The following is a 19,548-nucleotide window of genomic DNA, read 5'->3' as shown; positions in this document are numbered from 1 at the left end:
TTATTATTATTATTATTATTATTATTATTATTATTATTATTATTATTATTACAGTGATCATGCACATACAGGAGTGGAGGAAGGGGTATGGCATTTAAAGGATTTGAATCAGCAATACTGTTATATAGTTCCTATCTCAGCCACTAGGTCAATAGGGCACTTGCCTAGACTGGTTGTTATGTATGAACTGTATCTGTTGCTTTATTTATTTTTACATAATTACATCTGCAAGACAAATGGTTACCACTGTCAATAGGACAAGGACAATATCCAGGAAGAATGGATGAAATGAAATGATGAAAAATAACAGTGTTAATAAAACATAATCAGGTACAGTGTGAGATGGAGTCCATGTAGGTGAAGGTAACTGACATTGACATTGTCTGCATGTATTTTTATATCATAACGAGTCAGTCACACTACACAAAGAAAAATAATTCAAGGGTGCCCTGGTGGACTAGGGGTTCAGATGCTGACCATGAACTACCACTGTCCCCAGTCTGGATCCGGGCGGCACCTACAGTACGTTACATGTCATTGTTCTTCTCCACATCTCTCTTTAAATCATTCAGGAGGCGTTAACAGCTTCTCTGCCTTTTTTTAAAGAACATTTTTGAGATATGGACAGGAAATTTGGCAAAAGGGTGGAGGGTGACATTAAACAAAAGTCCTGGGCTTGAATCAAACAGGAGATGTTGCATTTATGTGGTAGATTTCTCAGACCACTGTGACTGTTTTCTGTCTTTTTCTAGGAACTCTTGATGGAACTCAAAATCATCTCTCTCTCCAAAATCAATACATGACCCTCCAGGTTGGGAACACTGATCTAGGTGAATCCTCTTACCGATTGCATGCTGGGACAGACTCAACCCCCCTCACGCCACCCCCATGGGTAAGCAATTTTGTGTCTCTAAATATATCAGCAGCACCACAAACACTCATAAAACAAAAGCAATGGCAATTACTGTTAAACAAAACTGATATATATATATATATATACATACATACATACATACACACACACACACACACATACACACATATACATAAAACTGGTAAATGTTCAAATGTTTAATGATAACACCTCAGTTCACACTCCAACACCTTCACTGCCCGTCACTCTGACTTGAAGTCTGTCGGATCCATCGACAGACAGACGCAACTTGTGAATATAAACCATACAAACACCCACGCACACAGCTCCACCCACACTCCTGCTCCTCACCTCCTGCCTTTATCCATCATTCCCTGCCTCCTTCTCTTGGTTTGGCTTTGTGAGCCAGTAGCCTTGTGCCTTTTCTCTCCGCTTTTCAATATGTAGTTTATTTTTAGCAGCCACGGCACAGAACAGGAGGGCAGAAGTTTTTCACTAGTGCTCTTTGGTTGTGTTCGAGTTCTCTGTCTCCTCAAGGTCCCTCTGGATTATACTTAGACTCACAGGAGAACATGCGGACAATAACTCGGTAAATAGCCTGGATATTTCTTTTGAGGATGGAGCCTGCCACGAGAGGCTTTATTGTACTGTGTGAGACTGGACGTGCGTCTGTGCTCAAGGATAAGATCTGTATCAAAGTACATTTCAGATGCACTTTTTAAAGTACATGTACAAGTACAACACATGTCACACTAACATTTGAATGCAAGAAATACTTGCAAGTCTTTGTTTCATTTGGAAATTGGTACTAGCAAGTATTTATTTAACATGCAATATTTATATTTCTGTATTTGTACATAGCATTTGTGTTCTTATTATCTAGATATTTGAACCATTATGGCTTTTTTATGGTGGACACAAGCATTTTTCTTCTCCCAGAGTACTGTACTGTAACATACCAGAACAGACACTGACTCTTTCTCCCCACAGTAAGTTGGTGCTGATGCGGGGTTGCCATGGTGACGTGATGTAGATGTGTTACATCATGAGAGACCTCCTAGCAGCAGATCTTTCATTGAGACTCCCTCTGTTTTTCGCTCTGTGTGTCTCGCTCCCCTTGATTAACTCTCATTTTCAGACAAGAGGTCAAGCACAGAAAACAAATCGGCCCAAAGACAAAGACATAATATGTGGATGATTTTGCATTTGCTGTTAGCTTAAGTGTTCATTTTGGTTTGTATCATCCGGACATACAGTATGTTCAAGATGAACAGATAGTTCGAGGTGTTGCATAACAAAAGCAGAGAGTGGGTTGATGAGAGTGAGGGAGGAACAGATGTGCTGAATGGGCTTCATATTAGCCAATAACCCACAATTGTACCTTCTTCTTTTCTTCTTTTCTTCCATTTGTCCTCTTTTTCCTTCACTGTCCTTGTGCACCGTGGCTCAAAATACATCTCTACTGACCTGACCTGGGGTTTTGATACCAATCACATGACTACACCCACATAACCATCAGAGTTGTCTTCATTATGTTCTCCCCCTCTGTGTCGTCTACTGTCCCGAGCAATTTACTGATTCATTCATTCTGGGCTGATTCATGAATGGATGGGGTCAATTACTTGTCAGCTGTGGCTCGTTCATTTCTTCCCATTGATGCCTGATTTCTATCTGGAGTGCTCCAAAAATACATTAACACACAAACAAGTACGGTGTCAATAAGCTGGAAAACAGGTAACAGGTTACAGATGAGCCTTTTTCCAGGAAAGCAGCTTTTTATTGGATATTCTTATTGTATTGAGTCATTAATAAAACACAAAATTAGAAACACTTATAAAAAGCCAAATGTACTGAATGAATGAATTCAGATGTGCGATTGTTGCCAATATTAGTGGTTTTTTACTGGCTGGAGAGATTTTATCTATTTTGAGAGGTTTTACAGTAATTGGGCAGATATGACGGGTCCAGTGATGAAATATAACTATGTACATTTACTCAACTACTGTACGTAGGTACACTTCCACTACACTGCATCTATTTAACAGCTAAACTTATTATCTACTTTACAGATTAAGATTTTACATAAAATATATGAAAAGAAAGTTTATTTTAATTAACCATTTTAATTAACCATTCAATTAACCAAAAAGGGGAAATTACCTAAATTTCATCCAAAAAAAAAGATCTAAAAAATGATGATGAATATAATAGAACTTTGTTTTTTCTTCTGTTTCTCTGCCGTGTTTATCATCATACGATCCACAAGATTTATTATGTGACCCTTGGCGGGTGACCCAAAAAAGTACTTTTACTGTTGATACTTTACCTACATTTTGCTGATAATACATCTGTACTTCATTAAGATTTTAAATGCAGGATTTTACTTGTGACAGAGTATTTTTACATTGGTGTATTGGTACTTTTACTTAAGGAAAAGATATGAAAATTTCTTCCACCAATGGTGGTCCCATGTGGTGGAAATATTCAGACCTTTTCCTTTATTAATGTCAAATGTACTTAATGCACCAAAAATAAAAGTACTCATTATGCAGAATATCCCGCTTCTAAATCATGAGTGTTCTATAACCGGATTATAATTATTGATGCATTCATGTGTACATCACTGTAATGTTGCAGCTGCTAAAGGCAGAGCACTTTATATACTGGATAGTTGAATCTATCATTTTGAATCAGAAGTTATCCATTATATATTTAAATAATCTGATTCTGCAAAGTAATTGTAACTGAAATAGTCAAATAAATTTAGTAGAAGCAAGAATTGGAAATAGTGGAGTAGAATACCTCTAAACTGTTCTTAACTTCGGCACCTGAGTGAATGTTCTTAGTTACATTTCACCACTGGTTAAGCCACAGTGAGCTGTTCTTCTTTATCTGCCTCAGCAACTAAAAGTCACAGCCCAAATATCTGTTTCACAATCAGTTTGTGTTCTCTGATTCACAAAGTTCCTCTCCAGCTCCTGCTCCCTGGCGTTCACATACCTTTCACTTTCTTCATTTCTGTTATTTTTCTCAGGGCTGAATGTCTTTTCAGCATAGGTCCCTTTTGCCGCCATACACCCACACACCCATAGCAACACGTTGTCGTTTCTTGGTAACCACATTTACGCAATGAGTAAAGAAATTGAAGGTAGAGCAGGCATGGATAAGGTCTAGCTTATAGCCTTATATAAATCTATCCAAGGCCCCTGAAAGAGGAGAGAGGTGTTGGGGTGGGGAGGATGGGGTGGGGGAGGGTCTCAGCATCTGGACCTGAAGTCTCAACAGCCCTCATGTAATTCAGCATCTCAGCTTAAGTTTCCTTTGTGTGAATGACAAAGATAGATAAATATGTTGTTCAAGTGTTTTTTGGGGGCCTCTGTGTTTGTATTTGCTCCTGAATCTGAACGTGGGCTTCAGTCATGCTGCAGTCCATGCTGTATGTGCAGTCATCCTCTCAGTGCAGTCATATTTTTAATTACACTGTTGTTAATCACTGACATGCGACCCATTATCCTGCTCGCTGCGATACCCTGCACTAAATTCCCAGGGTGTTCGTAGGAGATTACACTGACCCGAGGTGATGAACATACCCAGCAATTGAACCTGTAATTGGACCAGACTGATAAGCTAATTATTTCCAGAGCTAACAAGAAACGACTGCTGTTGTATCACAGGGTGACAATTTAGAGAGCATTTCACACGTAAGCTCCTGGATGATATGTGCAGGTCACTTCTGGTCTGACAAATGTTCATATTAAAAAGAAGAAGAAAATCCCACTGGATTTATTTCTAAATAATAGAAAATCCAATCAAAACTCATTGCATTTGCAAATATATTCAACCTTTATTCAGCTCTGGTTAAGTAGCTCTTGGTAGTTAATTAGATACAACCAGCTGAAACCAGTCTAATGCAACAGTCCTGCAATACGTCCTTACCTCCATGACATTTATAGTGTTCAGTTTTTGTTGACACTGATTCAAAGATTCAACTTTATGATCATTTTATGACCGAGCTGCTGTTTGTGGTGCTGTTGAATCATATTGTGTGATATGCACAGGTGTGTCTATTATTTTGTCCACCCCATTTATATCAATGAGGGTGTAGGAACCACCTCTGTACATAATGAAGTGCGGCTCAAAATCAACACAAACTACATCCACAAATAAAATCAGAAAACGATTTATTGGTTATTGGGGCAGTGAACAGAATAAACATCAACCTCACTTCACAAACACAAACATCTGGACACATATAGTATGTATCTATATTCACATTAGCTGATCTAATCCTCTATCTTACCCCCACAACTGGAAACACTTGGGTTCAAGAGGACCTCATGATCAAAAGATTATTAGTAATCCAAAGAAAAATGATCACCACCAAATTAGTGATTAGTTACTTTGAAACACAAATTGTATGTAATAATTTGTCTCTAAAAACACCTGAAAAAAACCTCAGATGTGTCACTGTTGTTGTTCTTTAAATGGACACTTCTGTGATTGTTTATGTGGTATTGTGTAACTGTCCTGCCCCTGATCTCTCTCTCTCTCTCTCTCCATATATCTATATATACTGTATGCAAATTCCCAGAGGAGAGAGCCATTTCCTGCCTAATGCCCTCACTAATTTACACTCCCTGATCACTGGGCCCTCTTTGTATTGTGCAGCCTGTTTTTGATGTCCCACAGATCCCACTGCCCGCTCTTTTCATTAATGAACTAATCTCAGTGTGGTGGTGGGGGGGCTGAGGGGCGTGGGTGGAGGGAAATGACACTCCACCTTGCTCTTTCATTCATAAATATAATACCTGCATTGTGGTGTAGTGGAGGGGGGGGGGGGGCATGAGCATGAGCCTTTTGTAATGCAATAGGAGATCAAAGGGGAACAGACTGCTCCTCTATCATGGCAGCATGTGTCAAACCCAGGGACAGAACAGGACCGGACAACCTGGAAAGGTGTCTCTTCTGTCCACCATGTTTGTTCCGTCGCACTGGAGTTGTTGGTGGACTCTGCCCCGCATGAGCTTTCGTTTCTCCTCTTCCGGTCCCACGCCATCCCCCACTGCGGCCTACAGGGCACGGCTTGCCCAGATATGAGATCATTCTTGGGCGAAGGTGCCAAAAAATGAGGCCCTGGCGTTCCAGCACTCCCCTCTGCCACCCCAAACACTCCTCCCACTCGTCTGTGTGGGCACTGCCGCTCTCAAACACATGCTCCCCTATGTCAACACCCACACCCTCCGAACACAGACACACCAACCTGAAGACACACAAACACAGAGACACATAAACACGAGCAGAGGCATGCAGATTCTGGGTACAAACACAGGCCTACAGCACAAATGCAAACATTTTAAATGCTTTATCTTATTCCTCCAATTACATTACAAGACTCAGACACATCTACAGACACACACGTTTACACATTCTCCTCTGGGCCCGCTGTGCTGATACAGTAGTTGTTTTGCATCTCATTGTAGTCGTTTTGCGTCTCTTTGTGGATGTTTTGTGTCTATTTTTAGTAATTTAGCATCTTTTTGAATCTCTTTGTGGTCGTTTTATGTCTATTTTAGTTGTTTTTTATGTATTTTTAGTCATTTTGCATCTATCTTAAGTCATGTTTTATCTCTTTGTGGTTATTTTGCATGTGTTTGTGGTCGTTTTGCGTCTCTTTGTACTAATTTTATGTCTATTCTTAGTTGTTTTATATCTATTTTAAGTCATGTTTTATCTCTTTATGGTCATTTTGCATCTCTTTGTACTTATTTTGTGATTGTTTTGTGTCTTTCTTGCTGTTTAGCGGCTCATTCTGGTTGTTTTGCATCTGTTTTTTGTCATTTTGCATCTTTTTGTGGTCCTTGATAGATAGATAGATAGATAGATAGATAGATAGATAGATAGATAGATTTGCAACATTTCTTTCAGTAATTTTGTGTCACTTTGTGGTCTTTTGTGATTTTTTTTTGTCTCATTTTGGTTGTTTTGTGTCTATTTAAATCAATTTGCTTCTCTTTGTGGTCAATTTGTGTTTCAGTCACATTTTGCAGGTGAAGCAAGGGGACCCCTTGACTGCTTGGCCCCCTGTATCCTGGTAGGCCAGTTCAGTAATCCATCCATGACAGTGTCATCCTGTTTCAGTCAGGTATTCTTTCTGTCTGGATGCCAACAGGAAATGCCAGGGGACCTGTAAACTACTCTCCCCTAATGTGCGCGCATACACACACACACACACACACACACACACACCTCCTACCATACTGCACTCTTTAACACTATCACCAGATTCTGTCATCTTTGTTCTCCATCATCACAAGATGCCAAGTTATGTAACAACAAAAATCTATTCTACAACATATTTCAAAGTAGTTGTACGTCGCAGTCGCTGTATTGCACATTATTTGTGAGAGGTAGAAAAAGTTGTCATCACTTTTTCCTCCCACAGGTGCATGAGTTCATGAAAACGGGCGAAAATGTAGGCTCACTATTCGCTTAGGTTATAAAACCAACCTTCTCTCCTCAGGTTGTTGCTATTCCTGGACTGCTGCTGTGAGAGGAGATCTGTGTGGTCTGCTGCCCCCTGGTGGCCGAACGTTGTCTGCTCCAGTTACATAAAACAGCGCTGTGTGTGTGAGTCATCACCCCCCCGCCCCCCCAGTGAGGACAGATGGGAGGTGTGTGTGGTGTGTTTGTGTGTGTTTGTGTGTGGGACTGGGCGGAGCAGACAGCAGTGGACTGTAAAATAAGGGCTTTCCCCTCTCTCTTTTTTCTCCGTCTCTCTCTTTTTCCTTAGTTTTTTTTTTTCTTTTTTGTGTGGGTCAGTAGAATCAGTTAACACACAAGTGAAGTGCTGTGACAGTAAAAATAGAACAGAAGGCTGCAGAGCTTCATTCCTGTTCAGTTTACACTGCAGCCATTTGCTGCCTTTCCTCCTGATTTAAGGATGTTAGGAAGTGGATACAAGATCTAATCCCCTTCTTCCTCACACAGAAATCAAACATTTTTAGATCATGTGCGAAGATGGGAGAGTGCTGATATTTCCTGTCTTTTCTCTATGACTGGAGAGTATTTTAGCATGGATCTTGTTTAGGACAGGACAGAAGTCACGAGGATGTTAGCTGTTAGCTGGTGATGTTTAGACAGAAGTGAATATATCTTGTTGAGTGTGTGGGTGCAGGTAAAGAGGGAGGTAGTTCTGGGATATTTGAACACACTGGTGACCCTCCTCTGTGTCGTGGGCCCAGCTCAGTGAATTATTGATAGGGTGCCCACCTGATGACCCTATAGACTTGCCTGCACTCTTACATAGACACACGCTTCATATTAAAACCAGGTTCTTTCCTTAAAACTCCTCATACCAGTGTGGCTACTTACTTGTGGATATTGGTAATACAGTGAAACTAGATAAAGCACAGTTTAAAGTTGCAGTTCGTCAGAGATTGATGTAGAAACATTTCTTGTACAACTGGTGGCTATTTTAAGACTAGTGGAGCTGGACAAGCAGGGATGATGGCTGCGACTACTGAGTGAGCCGTGGCTGCCAGTCAAGCCAGGCGCCGGCTATTTGCCTGAATAAATACGGTGTAGCTCTAAGGCCAGGACAAACCTTTGTTTGCGTTAAAGTTTTAAAGGCACATTAGAAAAGATTTAAAGGCACATTAGAAAAAGGGTGTCAGAGCCTGTCAGAGGATTCAGTATGATGGTTTAGTTAGCCCCGTTCAGGACTCAGAGGACAGTCCTGGATGATCGTCTGGAAGAGATCAGGGCAGCAGCTGACATGAGGCAGTTAACCAGACATATATCTGCAAAACCTGCCAGTCAAGTCTTCATCTTTTTAGTCTCCTATTAAAACAAAATATACAGTTTGAAAACACTTCTGATAAAGCATAAATCTCACCTTTGTTTCACTCGTCCAACTACATTTTCTAGTGCGGCGTTTTCGCGTCATAGTGGAGGGCCAAGTCACAATGGCCTCACTACTGCCCCCTGAGGCTGAGTGTGGAAAACACACGCTGGTACTTGGCAGTTATAGTGGCTGTTTTTTCCCCAACAACCACAAGGGGCAACTTTGAGCCCATCCTACACTTGACAACAAACTTGAACAAGCGACAAAACTCGTACGTACAGAGCAACAACACAACCCGATACTGCAAGGCCTAATGATGTAACAATAATGCTGGGCTTCAAATAGGAACACTCACCCAACTTTGTCAATAAGGATTATTAGGGCCATAACTAATGACTATTTCCATCATCGATTAATCATTTTGTCTATAAAATGTTCATGTTTCAGTTTCCCACAGCCCGAGGTGATGTAGTCAAAAAGCTTTCTGAATGCAATCAACAGTCTAAAATCAAAAGATATTCAGTTACATTAATATATAAAACAGAGGAAAGCAGCAAATCCTCACACCAGAGAAGCTGAAACTAGAAAATGTTAAATCGTTGGCAGTCTGTCTGTTTATCGACTGATCAACAAAATGTTTTGGCTAAATAATATTAGAAGTTTCAGAGGGATGGTGCTTCAGAATAAAAAGACCAAAAAGAAAGAAACTGATCAGTTTCACTGTGACGCAGAGATGTAAAGGTATATTGTTTTATTTGGGTTCAAATCTTTGACAAACAAAATAAACAAAAAAAAAAAACAAAGTACAACACGATCAGCAACGTGACAATCCGACAAATGGCAGTTACAGAGAGCTCGAACATAGGAATGAACAGTGGAGGGTGAAGGAGGAGAGTGGATGCTGAGGTCTGATCTGAGTGGTTGCTGAATCACGTCTGTCAACAGGAAACAGGGCTGACAAGAATAAAGTGACAAACAGAGTGGAACTGAAAATAAGGATGTAAACTGGTGAAAACAGATTAATCTAGTGACGCTGGGCGTGAATCTCTCCACCTGACGGCAGACGGCACAGATTTGTTATCACCCTGAACACGTGTGAAGAGAAGAAATCCCTTTGATACACACTGACCACAGAATGATGCTTTCAGGCAAAATAACATTAAACATGATTCATCCTAGAGAACAGAAAAACTGACAGATTAAACTCAAAGGAACAATTTGACTGGATTAATTATTGTAAGGCTGCTGTTTATCTGTGAGACTTTACTGCTACATGTATTTGTATACTGTACTGTATGTATATTCTTACACGCAGTATGGTGGGCTGACAAATGTGTGGCTTTTCTTTGGACAACTAAGTACAAAACGTTAAGAGTGTAACATCACAGTGATTGGTTGAACTGCATTGACCACTTCTTTTTACAGCTTCTTTTTCCTTTGTTTGCATCCATGTTTCTCCCCAGCTCTTTCTCTCCATCTTTTCTGTTTCCCTCAAGTCCTCTTCTTCTTCTTCTTCTACTTCTTCTACTTCTTCTTCCTCTTCCTCTTTAAAAGCTGTAAGGCCCGACGTAGATGGAGAGTCTGAGAGCGGAGCTGCCATGGTAGCTCAGCAGAGGGTTAACTGACACCATCTCCAGGTCCAACGTGTACTCTCTGGGCCCTGACACGGCGCGGGCCAGCACCAGCATCGCACTGATATTATTGATTTGCTGGAGAAGAAAAAAAATATATAACTGAGTTCATTTCTACTGCAGAGGGAACTGCTGTCAGTGTGTGGGTGAGTTTTTGAATTTCTATACCAACAATACATGTAAAGCATGTTTGAGCATCCAGAAATGCCCTTCATGAGTGACATGTATTATTATTAACAATATTGTTTTAAAATAAAGGACAGTTTACAAGGTATACCTATCCAAAACTGATACAACAGCCCTGCAATAAAGAGGTGTTGATTCAACTATATGATCATTTTGAAGGCAGTGTTGCCAGATTTGACTGAAAACAGGTCAGACACCCAATCACCATACAAGCAGCCCAATTTTCAATGTTCACTTTGGCCATCTTATATTATATAAATTTAACTACACATATTGAATATGAGCTTAAATATCAGTATATTTAAATACATTTTTGTCTACAAAGCTTTTTGGATAATGTTATATGTTATATTGGCTGTACTGACAATTATCAGTGTAAAATCAGTAAAACCCTGCTGAGTCTCAGGTAAATTCTGGAGGGATTAGGAGGCTGTTTTGTTTCTGATTTTATAAGCAGGTTTATTGACGTTTATTTGTGATGGAGATCAAAGATAACTGTATCCCCAGAAAGTGTAAGTCATACTGAATCTAAAATATGTTGCAATATGTTGATAATTGGGCCACACTATTAACTATTCACTAACTCCCTGTTGACAAGTGTTCAATGTTAAAATAAAATATTTTTCCTGTCCCAATATATCCATGTAACCCTGACTGTCTGATGACAGGTTCTGTTGCAGAGATCAACTGAAACAATAACCAATCAAGTCAGTGCCACATCGTGCTCTTCATCATGCTCTGCTCTGTAACAGTTCTCACCCTGATGTAGAAGTCTCCATTCTCATCACCGGAGCGGATGCGGAAAGTGTTGTAAGCCCCCGGAGAGACGCTGGTGGCTTGAATCTGGAAGATGTCGGAGGGGACGGTGCGCTCCGAGGTGATGGTCATGTAGCGGTGGACGATGGAGAAAGGCTGATCTCGACAGGCGGGCTTGCTGACAGGACACACACAGCGGCTGGACGCACACAATGGAAGGAAAAAAAAAAAAGGTCAGTGATTTGGGTCTTTGTGCTCATTTTGCATCTGTTTAGCTGCAGTTTTGCTTGTTTTTGTGGCGAATCTGTGTCCGTGCCTGCCATCGTTTTGCATCTTTTAGTAGTCATTGTGCAACATTGTTTTAATGACTTTACAGTAAGGAATGTTAAAAGCCACTGCAGAGGCTCTGACCCAGGGGCCCTGAGCTCTTTTGGCCCCTTCAGAAATCCATCCACCATAGTAGGAGCACAGAAACAGCAACAGTAATTCATAAATCAGCCAGCAGAGGGAGTAATATGACTAAGAGTAAAGATCTCTTAAAATCTAAACAAATATTGAACAGTAGCCATTTTTTCCCTCATGTTTTTCTAAAATGAATTTTATACTAACAAATCTTCAGGGATATGTTAATAGTGACCCACACCTGTTACCAATCCAACACTTGTTCACAACTGTAATAGTTTTCTTATTGCACTGGACCGTGTTCAAAAGAAAAGGTTGCAAAGTTGGACTCATATGTGGAAAAAGTAATTGGGGTAATCTTGCACTTTGCGCCATACTCAATACAGGGGCTGATTATATTCTCAGTCGAGGGCCAGCACATATTTGAGTAATTGGGAAAAGGTGTGTGAAAGTGTGTGTTTGTGTATGGGCACACTCAAGCTTTCATGAGGTGTCACTCACTTTTCAGACACCTGGATGTATGGTTCTTGGCATCGGTTGGTGTCCACACACTGGTATCCTCCGTGGATATTCACACACGTCTGAGACTCAGTACACTGATGTTCACCTGTTTCACATTCGTTTATATCTGCAGAGGAAAGACAGCTTGTGATGTTTGACCGAACAGAACAAGTGTACAGGAACAGAGTTGCTGTCAAAGAATGAATTAGTATTGACTCACAGAGAGGAAGGTGTTAGTTTTGAGAGGAAATGGGGGCAGGTGTGCTTACCCTGACATAGTCTGGTTCCCAGCAGCTGATATCCTTCAGGGCACACGCAGGAGAACTTGCCTGGCTCATTGACACACTGGTACTGGCATAGGTAACTGGAGTAGCTGCACTCATCGATGTCTGTCAAGTTGCAAGTTCAGGTTTTATTAACTGTTCACCATCAAAGACAGATTTACACAGAAAGACAGACAGGGAGGGTCTCTTACCGTTACAAGCAAAGCCATCAGGCCCCAGCTCGTAGCCCTGGTCACAGCGACAGAGGAAGGTGCCATATGTGTTGTAACACCTCTGAGAGCAGGGGGCACCCATGTCACATTCATTCACATCTGAACGGAGGTAATGGAGATTTTATTGTACACTGTAGAGGTAACATTTAAATGTTGTATAAAGTCGTCATAATTTTTGTGGGACAACAGACTGGAAAGCGAAACACATTCCAAAACCTTTTATAGGTTCTGGATCAAAAACTCAGAAAGAAATCAGAATTAAAGCTCCAAATAAATTTAAAGTCCCTGAAAACACATTTCCTCAGTCAGATTATTACTACAAATGAACCGGTCCAACATGAACTATTTTACTGCCAGAGTTGAAACACTTCTGGTTTCACCAAGGGATTTCTATCAATGCTGTTTTTCTCACTGGTTTTAAAGTGAGGTGTTGTCACACCCTTTAGGCCTGCACCAATTAGAATTTATAAATTATAAATCAATATGTAATGACAGTTGTAGGGTTGTTGTTACTGTTGCCAGGCCACTGTCAATCAAATGTGATCAAACCACAACTAATTAAGCAGATTAATTCAGCCATGAATATTTAATGTTACAGATTTTCAGAGGGCTTTCATTTTTTCCTCAGGCACATGACCAAGTCTGACGAAGATCTTTGTAAGATAGTACATATAGGAATAAAATATTAAAATGAAATAACTTTCACTATAAAGAGATGATTGAGAGAAAAGAGTGTCCTAAATGATCTTAATACTTCTTCCGTTATTGGTTGCATCACTCACCAATGCAAGAGCGGTTGTTTCCTGCCAGCTGGAAACCAGGTTCACACTGACAGGAGAAGGAACCGGGGACGTTGACACAGCGATGTTGGCAGTATCTGTACCTGCACTCGTCGATGTCTGACACAGAGAAAAAAGAGGTTATTTGGCTCAACCATGCAGCTATAACTAACTTCACCACAGGCCTTGCAGTGAAACATTTCTCTGAGTTTCCATATTTAAACCTACTTCGCTACACTAGTGGAAGGATAAATTCACATTATCTCACCAATACACTCTGTGCCAACCTTGCGGTAACCATCCGGACACTGGCAGGTGAAGGCACCCAGGGTGTTGATACACTGCTGGCTGGGCTGGCAGTCATGTTCATCTCGCTCACACTCATCGACATCTGTGTTTGTGGGTGAAGTGAAACAGGGGCACACATATCACAGCTGTAGTTATTGTGAGCAAACACAGCATCATTCAGCCTGACTGACCGATAGACTGTGATTGTTAGAGGGCAGACAGTGGCCGTTCTGCTCCCCTCGTTTGCACCCGACAGCTGAGAGTAACACATCATGTTGAGTCATATTTGCTGTCTCATGCAGACCCTGATGACCGCCTCGCCGTCCTCCGGCACAAGAAGGTTTCTCGGTTCTTAAAACACAGCAGCTGTCCTCGTGTGAAATCTTCCACATTCCTACACTGTCTGTCTGCCCCCCCGTGGACTCATACTAACTCACACCCACACAGATTGCAGCAACACGCTGCCTCCAGTCACAACACCTGCTATGGCCACCTGTCCCTCACAATCTGTGGCCGTCGACAATAAATTTACACAATCACACACACACACAAACATGCTTAATGATCACTCATCCTGTTGCCACCTGTCCACCCCTAACCCCCAGACCTACAAACCAGACACCCACCCACACAGCTGTCTCCCTGCGGCTCGTAGCCCAGAGGGCAGGGGTTAAAGGGCTCGGTGGGCGTGATTTGGGGCTCTGGAGCTGGGATGACTGCCGCAGAGCGAGGGAGGCACAGGTACCCTCCATAGTGGTTGAAACACTTCATTTCCCCTTTGCAGGCATCTGGAATGGTCTCACACTCGTTTATGTCTGACAGGAGATGCAGAGACAGATATTTAATTACTGAAATCAATCAAAAAGACAGGACAGGCCTTGGAGAAGAAGAAGAAAACCAAAGCTGTTACTGTACAAAAGAATTGGGCATTGAGGTGCAATAACCGCAGGTAAAAGAGAGCTTTACCTTTGCAGTGCTCAGTCTGAGGGTCCCAGTGATACCCATCTGTGCATTCCTACAAAAAGCAGAGAGAAGAGGAGTGTGAGAAAATGGTGGAAAGAAAGATGTGAATAGTCCCTCTGAGAAAAAGTTGCATAATATATTCATAATACATAATAAATTCCCCAGTAGTGGGACATAAAAAAAGAGAGAAACTCGTTTCCTCTGTATTCATGTAGGAGCGCTGGGCCAAAAAGACAAGAAGTCTGCTGCTGTTAAAGGAAGTATGACATTTTAAACTATTTTCCTCAAGCCAAATGTCACTTCAAAAACAAAGACTGGGAGGCCACAGTTTGGAAAAAGGGTCATTATCATTCTGGGAAGAAAGTATATTGCTGTGAGCAGCATGGAAAGAAAAAGTGAGGCCTAAAGAAACATGGAATTAAAACTAAAATTACCCCCAGTTAGGACTACTATAAAATGTTGGAAGTGGTGGAAAATGGCTGTGGAATATTAAAGGAGAAGAAGAGGTAATAAAGAGGATTTGAGGACAACATTTCAACACAAAAAAAGATGTAACATCACCTGACAGGTGTGATATCTAATAAAAGAGAAGATGCAAAGAAAAAGAAAGGAGTAAGAGAGGAGAAGAGGAGGAAGGAGAGAGATTCATCCATCCTTACCGTGTAGGTGTCACTTTCTGTAGGTGGCTGTGAAATAGCACTGCGGAGGAGCACAGACACACATATGCACACGCACAAGTTTGACACACAAACACCCTGCATACTAATGCATTAATTGGTGGGAGACGGGACAGGAACACACGTACAACATGCACACAAACAAACACACGCACACACACACGCACACACACGCTCACACGACTATCAGACAGGTAGCAGTGCCTTGAAGAAGAGACTTTGTGATGTACAGAGCAGCCAGGAGGTGGTATCTGTATTTCAGAGAGACACAGAGAGAAAGAGAGGTGGAAAAAGACAAAAATAGACTACATTAGAAATCACAAAATGGTTCGATTCAGTCTCAAAACACACGGGCGCTGTAAGCTGTTCCCACAGCTGAAATGGATAAATCAACTCAGTCAATTTTTAAGTAGTCAGTCAAAACACAAACAGTTAGGTTCTTGGCCTTGGTTCACTGTTTGTCAACCAAACAGTTCCCCCTTGATCGCAGCAAGAATAAATGGAATAAATCAGTCTGCCAGGTAAAAACATAAACACTGTGACGTACTCCATCCTTCAGCTGAAAATAACAAAGTCAACATCACAGAAATACTTTCATATTAGCTGCTCACAGAAAGCCCTCTGTGTCTGCAGACTGGCACAACTACAACTCAGTGGAATGATAGTCTCGCTGCAGCGCTGCCTCCACAGGTTCGGTTTACTGTGTATGAGAGCAGCGTCGGTGGGAGCTCATAAATCCTGGCGATTCCCTGCATATTTCCCAACAGCATCTCTTGCTCAGTTTCTGTGATAAACTTCAAGTTAATTTGTCTCTGTGAAAGGGAATCTCCTTCTCCGTAGAGTCTGTGTTGTCTCCCTGTAATGTAAGAGGGCATCAGCCTTTGTCAGTGGTGGAACGTCACTAAATACATTTACTCAAGTACAATTTTAGATACTTTAATCGAGTGCTTCCATTTATGGTACTTTAAACAGCTAAAGTTATTAGTTACTTTGATTTTTACAAATAAAACATATGATTCACTTATTAAATATGATGTATTATTATAGATTAAAGGCCCTGCATTCCCACAGAGGTGTTTCCAGTTATGCTGCTCAGTAAAGCTAAGCTGGTATTTACATGAAGTCCTGCAACAAAACTAATAAAAGAAAAAGTAGTATTCAAATCGTAATTTGTGCAACCCAAAATATTTTCTTGTACGCATGAGACTAAAATATCCTAATCTCTCAGGACCCTGGGATCTGGATAATTTAACAGTCAGAAAGAGGACATTAGGCATAAAAAGTACTTTTAATTTGAATAATTTAAGTACATTTTGACTAATGTACTTTTACTGAGCAGAATTTTAAAGGCAGGACCGAATATTTTGAAATTGAGGCATTGCTACTTTTGCTTAAAGGTCTGAGTCCTTCCACCACCACTGGTCTTTTCTGCAATGTTCTGTAGAGTGTAGTGTATTTTTGAGGTAGATTTATAGTGTATTATGTATGTGTATTTGCTCTGTGCTCTGAAGGACTTGGCTTTTCTCCCAGCAGAGACACAACCATCCCTCAGTTAATGTTCCTGGAGAGAAGCTATAAGTGTTTCAGCTGAGTCTTAGCGTAAACAAATCACTTATTCCAGCTCCCATAGACAAAAAGACCCAGAAAAAAACAGGCCAAGTGAAGGAATAAAAAAATATATTCTAAGCGAGTGATGTTTGCAAAGTCAGGGAGCTCTAGTTAAACTACATGACAGGAAAGTTGTAATCACTGCCTGTCTACGTGCATAGACACACGCTCTGATATAAACTCCAGAGGCCACATTTACAGGCACTGCTTATTGTTGTATTTCTCGTTGAAACAAATAGAAGTCCGCAGGGTGACGTGGACACCCGCAAATGCCCAGTGGATGACATCACGTGCCATTTGCGACCATTGTGTGGTGAAAAGCAGCAAAACATGCCTTCACCCTGTAAGCACAGACGGTAACACATACCACTGTGCAATCTGACTACTGCAGTACGTGACCTCTATGAACTGGCCGAGCAGCCACTTACAACCAGTAAGAATGCGACCCAAAACCACCCAAAAACAAACTGACCATCAGTCCAGGGTCCAGTCACTCACTGGCTACTGAGTCTGGGCAGCAGGGATGCATGGGTGTTGCCCTGCTGCCGCTGGAGATCAAGTGGCGGTGGACCTCTGGAATGCCCGCGGCAAGGATGCGGGCGCCAGTTCTCAGCTGGGATGCCCTGCCACGGCAGTGGTTCCCAGAGTATCAGGTTCTGGGAAACCCCCCATGGTTCACATAAGACAGCTGGTGCCAGATCTCCAGCTACTGCTCCCCCAACCTCTCATCTCTCCTCATTGTGTAGGAGGATGTCAAAGAATGTGGCCGTGGTGCAGAAGTTCACCGTGTGGGTTTGGACGACCGCTGACAGAGACACAGGTTCACTGTAACACCACCTCGCTAACGCTGCTGCTACTGCACGACACCTGTTGTGGGCTTTATTCACATTACATCTCATGATAAAATAATTCCAATCGAATATAATTGCCATTTGGAGGTTGTCTTGGCCTCAGTAACAGAAGGCTGACCCATTTTTAAATTCACACAGTCAGCACAGTTTAACAAGCAAAATGTCAGGGGGCTTATAACAGTGACCACATAGAGACCAGGAAAAACACACAGTTGGACCACACACACTTACACACACACACACACACACACACACACAGAAGGATGGTCATGTCTTGTAGTGTATACATAGCTAGCTTTGTGTTGTTATGCTCGGTTGTGCGTGGAGCAGCCTGAGAACATGGTGGCCCAGCACACTCCAGCTGTGCTCTGTTACCATTGTGGCAGTGAACCTTCACAATCAGGGAGTCTCCGTCTCACACACAGGGTAACTGCTGCTCTGAGAATCTCCACAGTTAGTGATGGATAGCGACCGGCAGGAGAAATTCACACACTGTAACTAACAAATCCCAGTGTCCATGCTGCTGCGACTCCCTCTGGAAAGACTGGTAAAGGGCTGGGATGTATCAGTATATGCAGACAAAGTAGCATGAGGTGATGGGCTTAGGGGAACTGAGCTCCTTCCTGTTGCCTTTAATATCCCACTTGAGTCATTACAGAAGTGGTGGAGCTGTCACGTGTTAGCTATTAGGAGTAACTGTATAAACTGTGATAAAATACACTGTCAAACAGTCGTAAGGCAGCATGCTACACTGCCTGAGATGTCATCCAGGTTTTAAGATTGTTTCTGTGTGTGTTGGATGCTGGCACCTGTTCCTCTTGTTCAACAGAAATGGCTGCTTTCTTTCAGAAAATTCAACTTAGAACTTATTATCTTACTCTCGTTTCCACTGAATGACTAAGAAAACTGAGATCGTGACACTGACTTTAAAAGTTGTACAAGAGGGATGAGGTGGAGGAATTTTGCAATATACTGTACAATAATACATGCCGTGTGACTCATTGCCTCTCTTCCTGTCTACCCCCCTATTACAGTCTCAAACACAGAGCCAAGAAGCGAACTACACAGACTGTGTGCCACATTATCTTGACTCTTGTGAGGAGCCAAGTGTAGCTGGGAGAGCAGAGCAGACAGCAGACAGCAGAGCAGACAGCAGAGCAGCGGTGCAACTGTGACGTGTATGGCCTGTACCAGAAAAGTGGGTAAGAGGTACATCTCACCTCCGTTTCTTCTCCCTACAACTCTCGCAAACATGATAAGTCGTCCGCCAGTTCACTGTTTGATACAAATCTTGTCTCACGTTTGTATAAGACATTAAAAGAACACAGGAAAACTCACGGAGGAATCTTTTCCGGTGGCTCTTCTGTCTCCCAGTCTCCCTCTGACCAGTGTGTCCTTCTGCTGGCTGCTGTCGTCCCGGCTGAGTTGGCGTACAGAAGTGGTCCCTTAAACTCCTGCCTGTATGACCCTGAGAGAGTGAGTGGGGAGACCGACAGCTGGAGCAGCTGAACACATGCAAAGGGAGGGAGAGAGAGAGAGAGAGCGAGAGCAAGAGACGGAGAGGAGAGAGAGAGTGAGAGAGAGACAGCCCATTCTTACCCCCCCTCTGGCCCCCTGCACTGCCATCCTCCACTCTCCAAACCCCCTCTCCCTGACCCCCCAGGATGCAAATTCCTGGTCTGCGGCCCAAATT

General features: G+C 42.0%; 1 protein-coding gene across 1 annotated transcript; it reads right to left on the bottom strand.

Moving 5' to 3' along the window:
- Positions 1-9,478: 9,478 nt before the first annotated feature.
- Positions 9,479-19,391, bottom strand: efemp2 (EGF containing fibulin like extracellular matrix protein 2). The gene is made up of 11 exons (XM_022760037.1): positions 19,194-19,391; positions 15,379-15,647; positions 14,723-14,771; positions 14,383-14,571; positions 13,737-13,859; positions 13,472-13,588; positions 12,669-12,788; positions 12,463-12,582; positions 12,194-12,320; positions 11,294-11,489; positions 9,479-10,426 (listed from the first exon to the last, which is right to left on the bottom strand). Exons 2-11 carry the CDS (start codon positions 15,478-15,480, stop codon positions 10,265-10,267), a joined length of 1,305 nt encoding a protein of 434 aa, XP_022615758.1. The 5' UTR covers positions 15,481-15,647; positions 19,194-19,391; the 3' UTR covers positions 9,479-10,264.
- Between the last annotated feature and the right edge of the window lie 157 nt (positions 19,392-19,548).

Source organism: Seriola dumerili, unplaced genomic scaffold (genome assembly GCF_002260705.1).
Source record: "Seriola dumerili isolate Sdu_G_001 unplaced genomic scaffold, Sdu_1.0 BDQW01000331.1, whole genome shotgun sequence".
Classification (NCBI taxonomy): Eukaryota; Metazoa; Chordata; class Actinopteri; order Carangiformes; family Carangidae; genus Seriola; species Seriola dumerili.
This window is presented reverse-complemented; position numbering and strand designations above follow the sequence as displayed.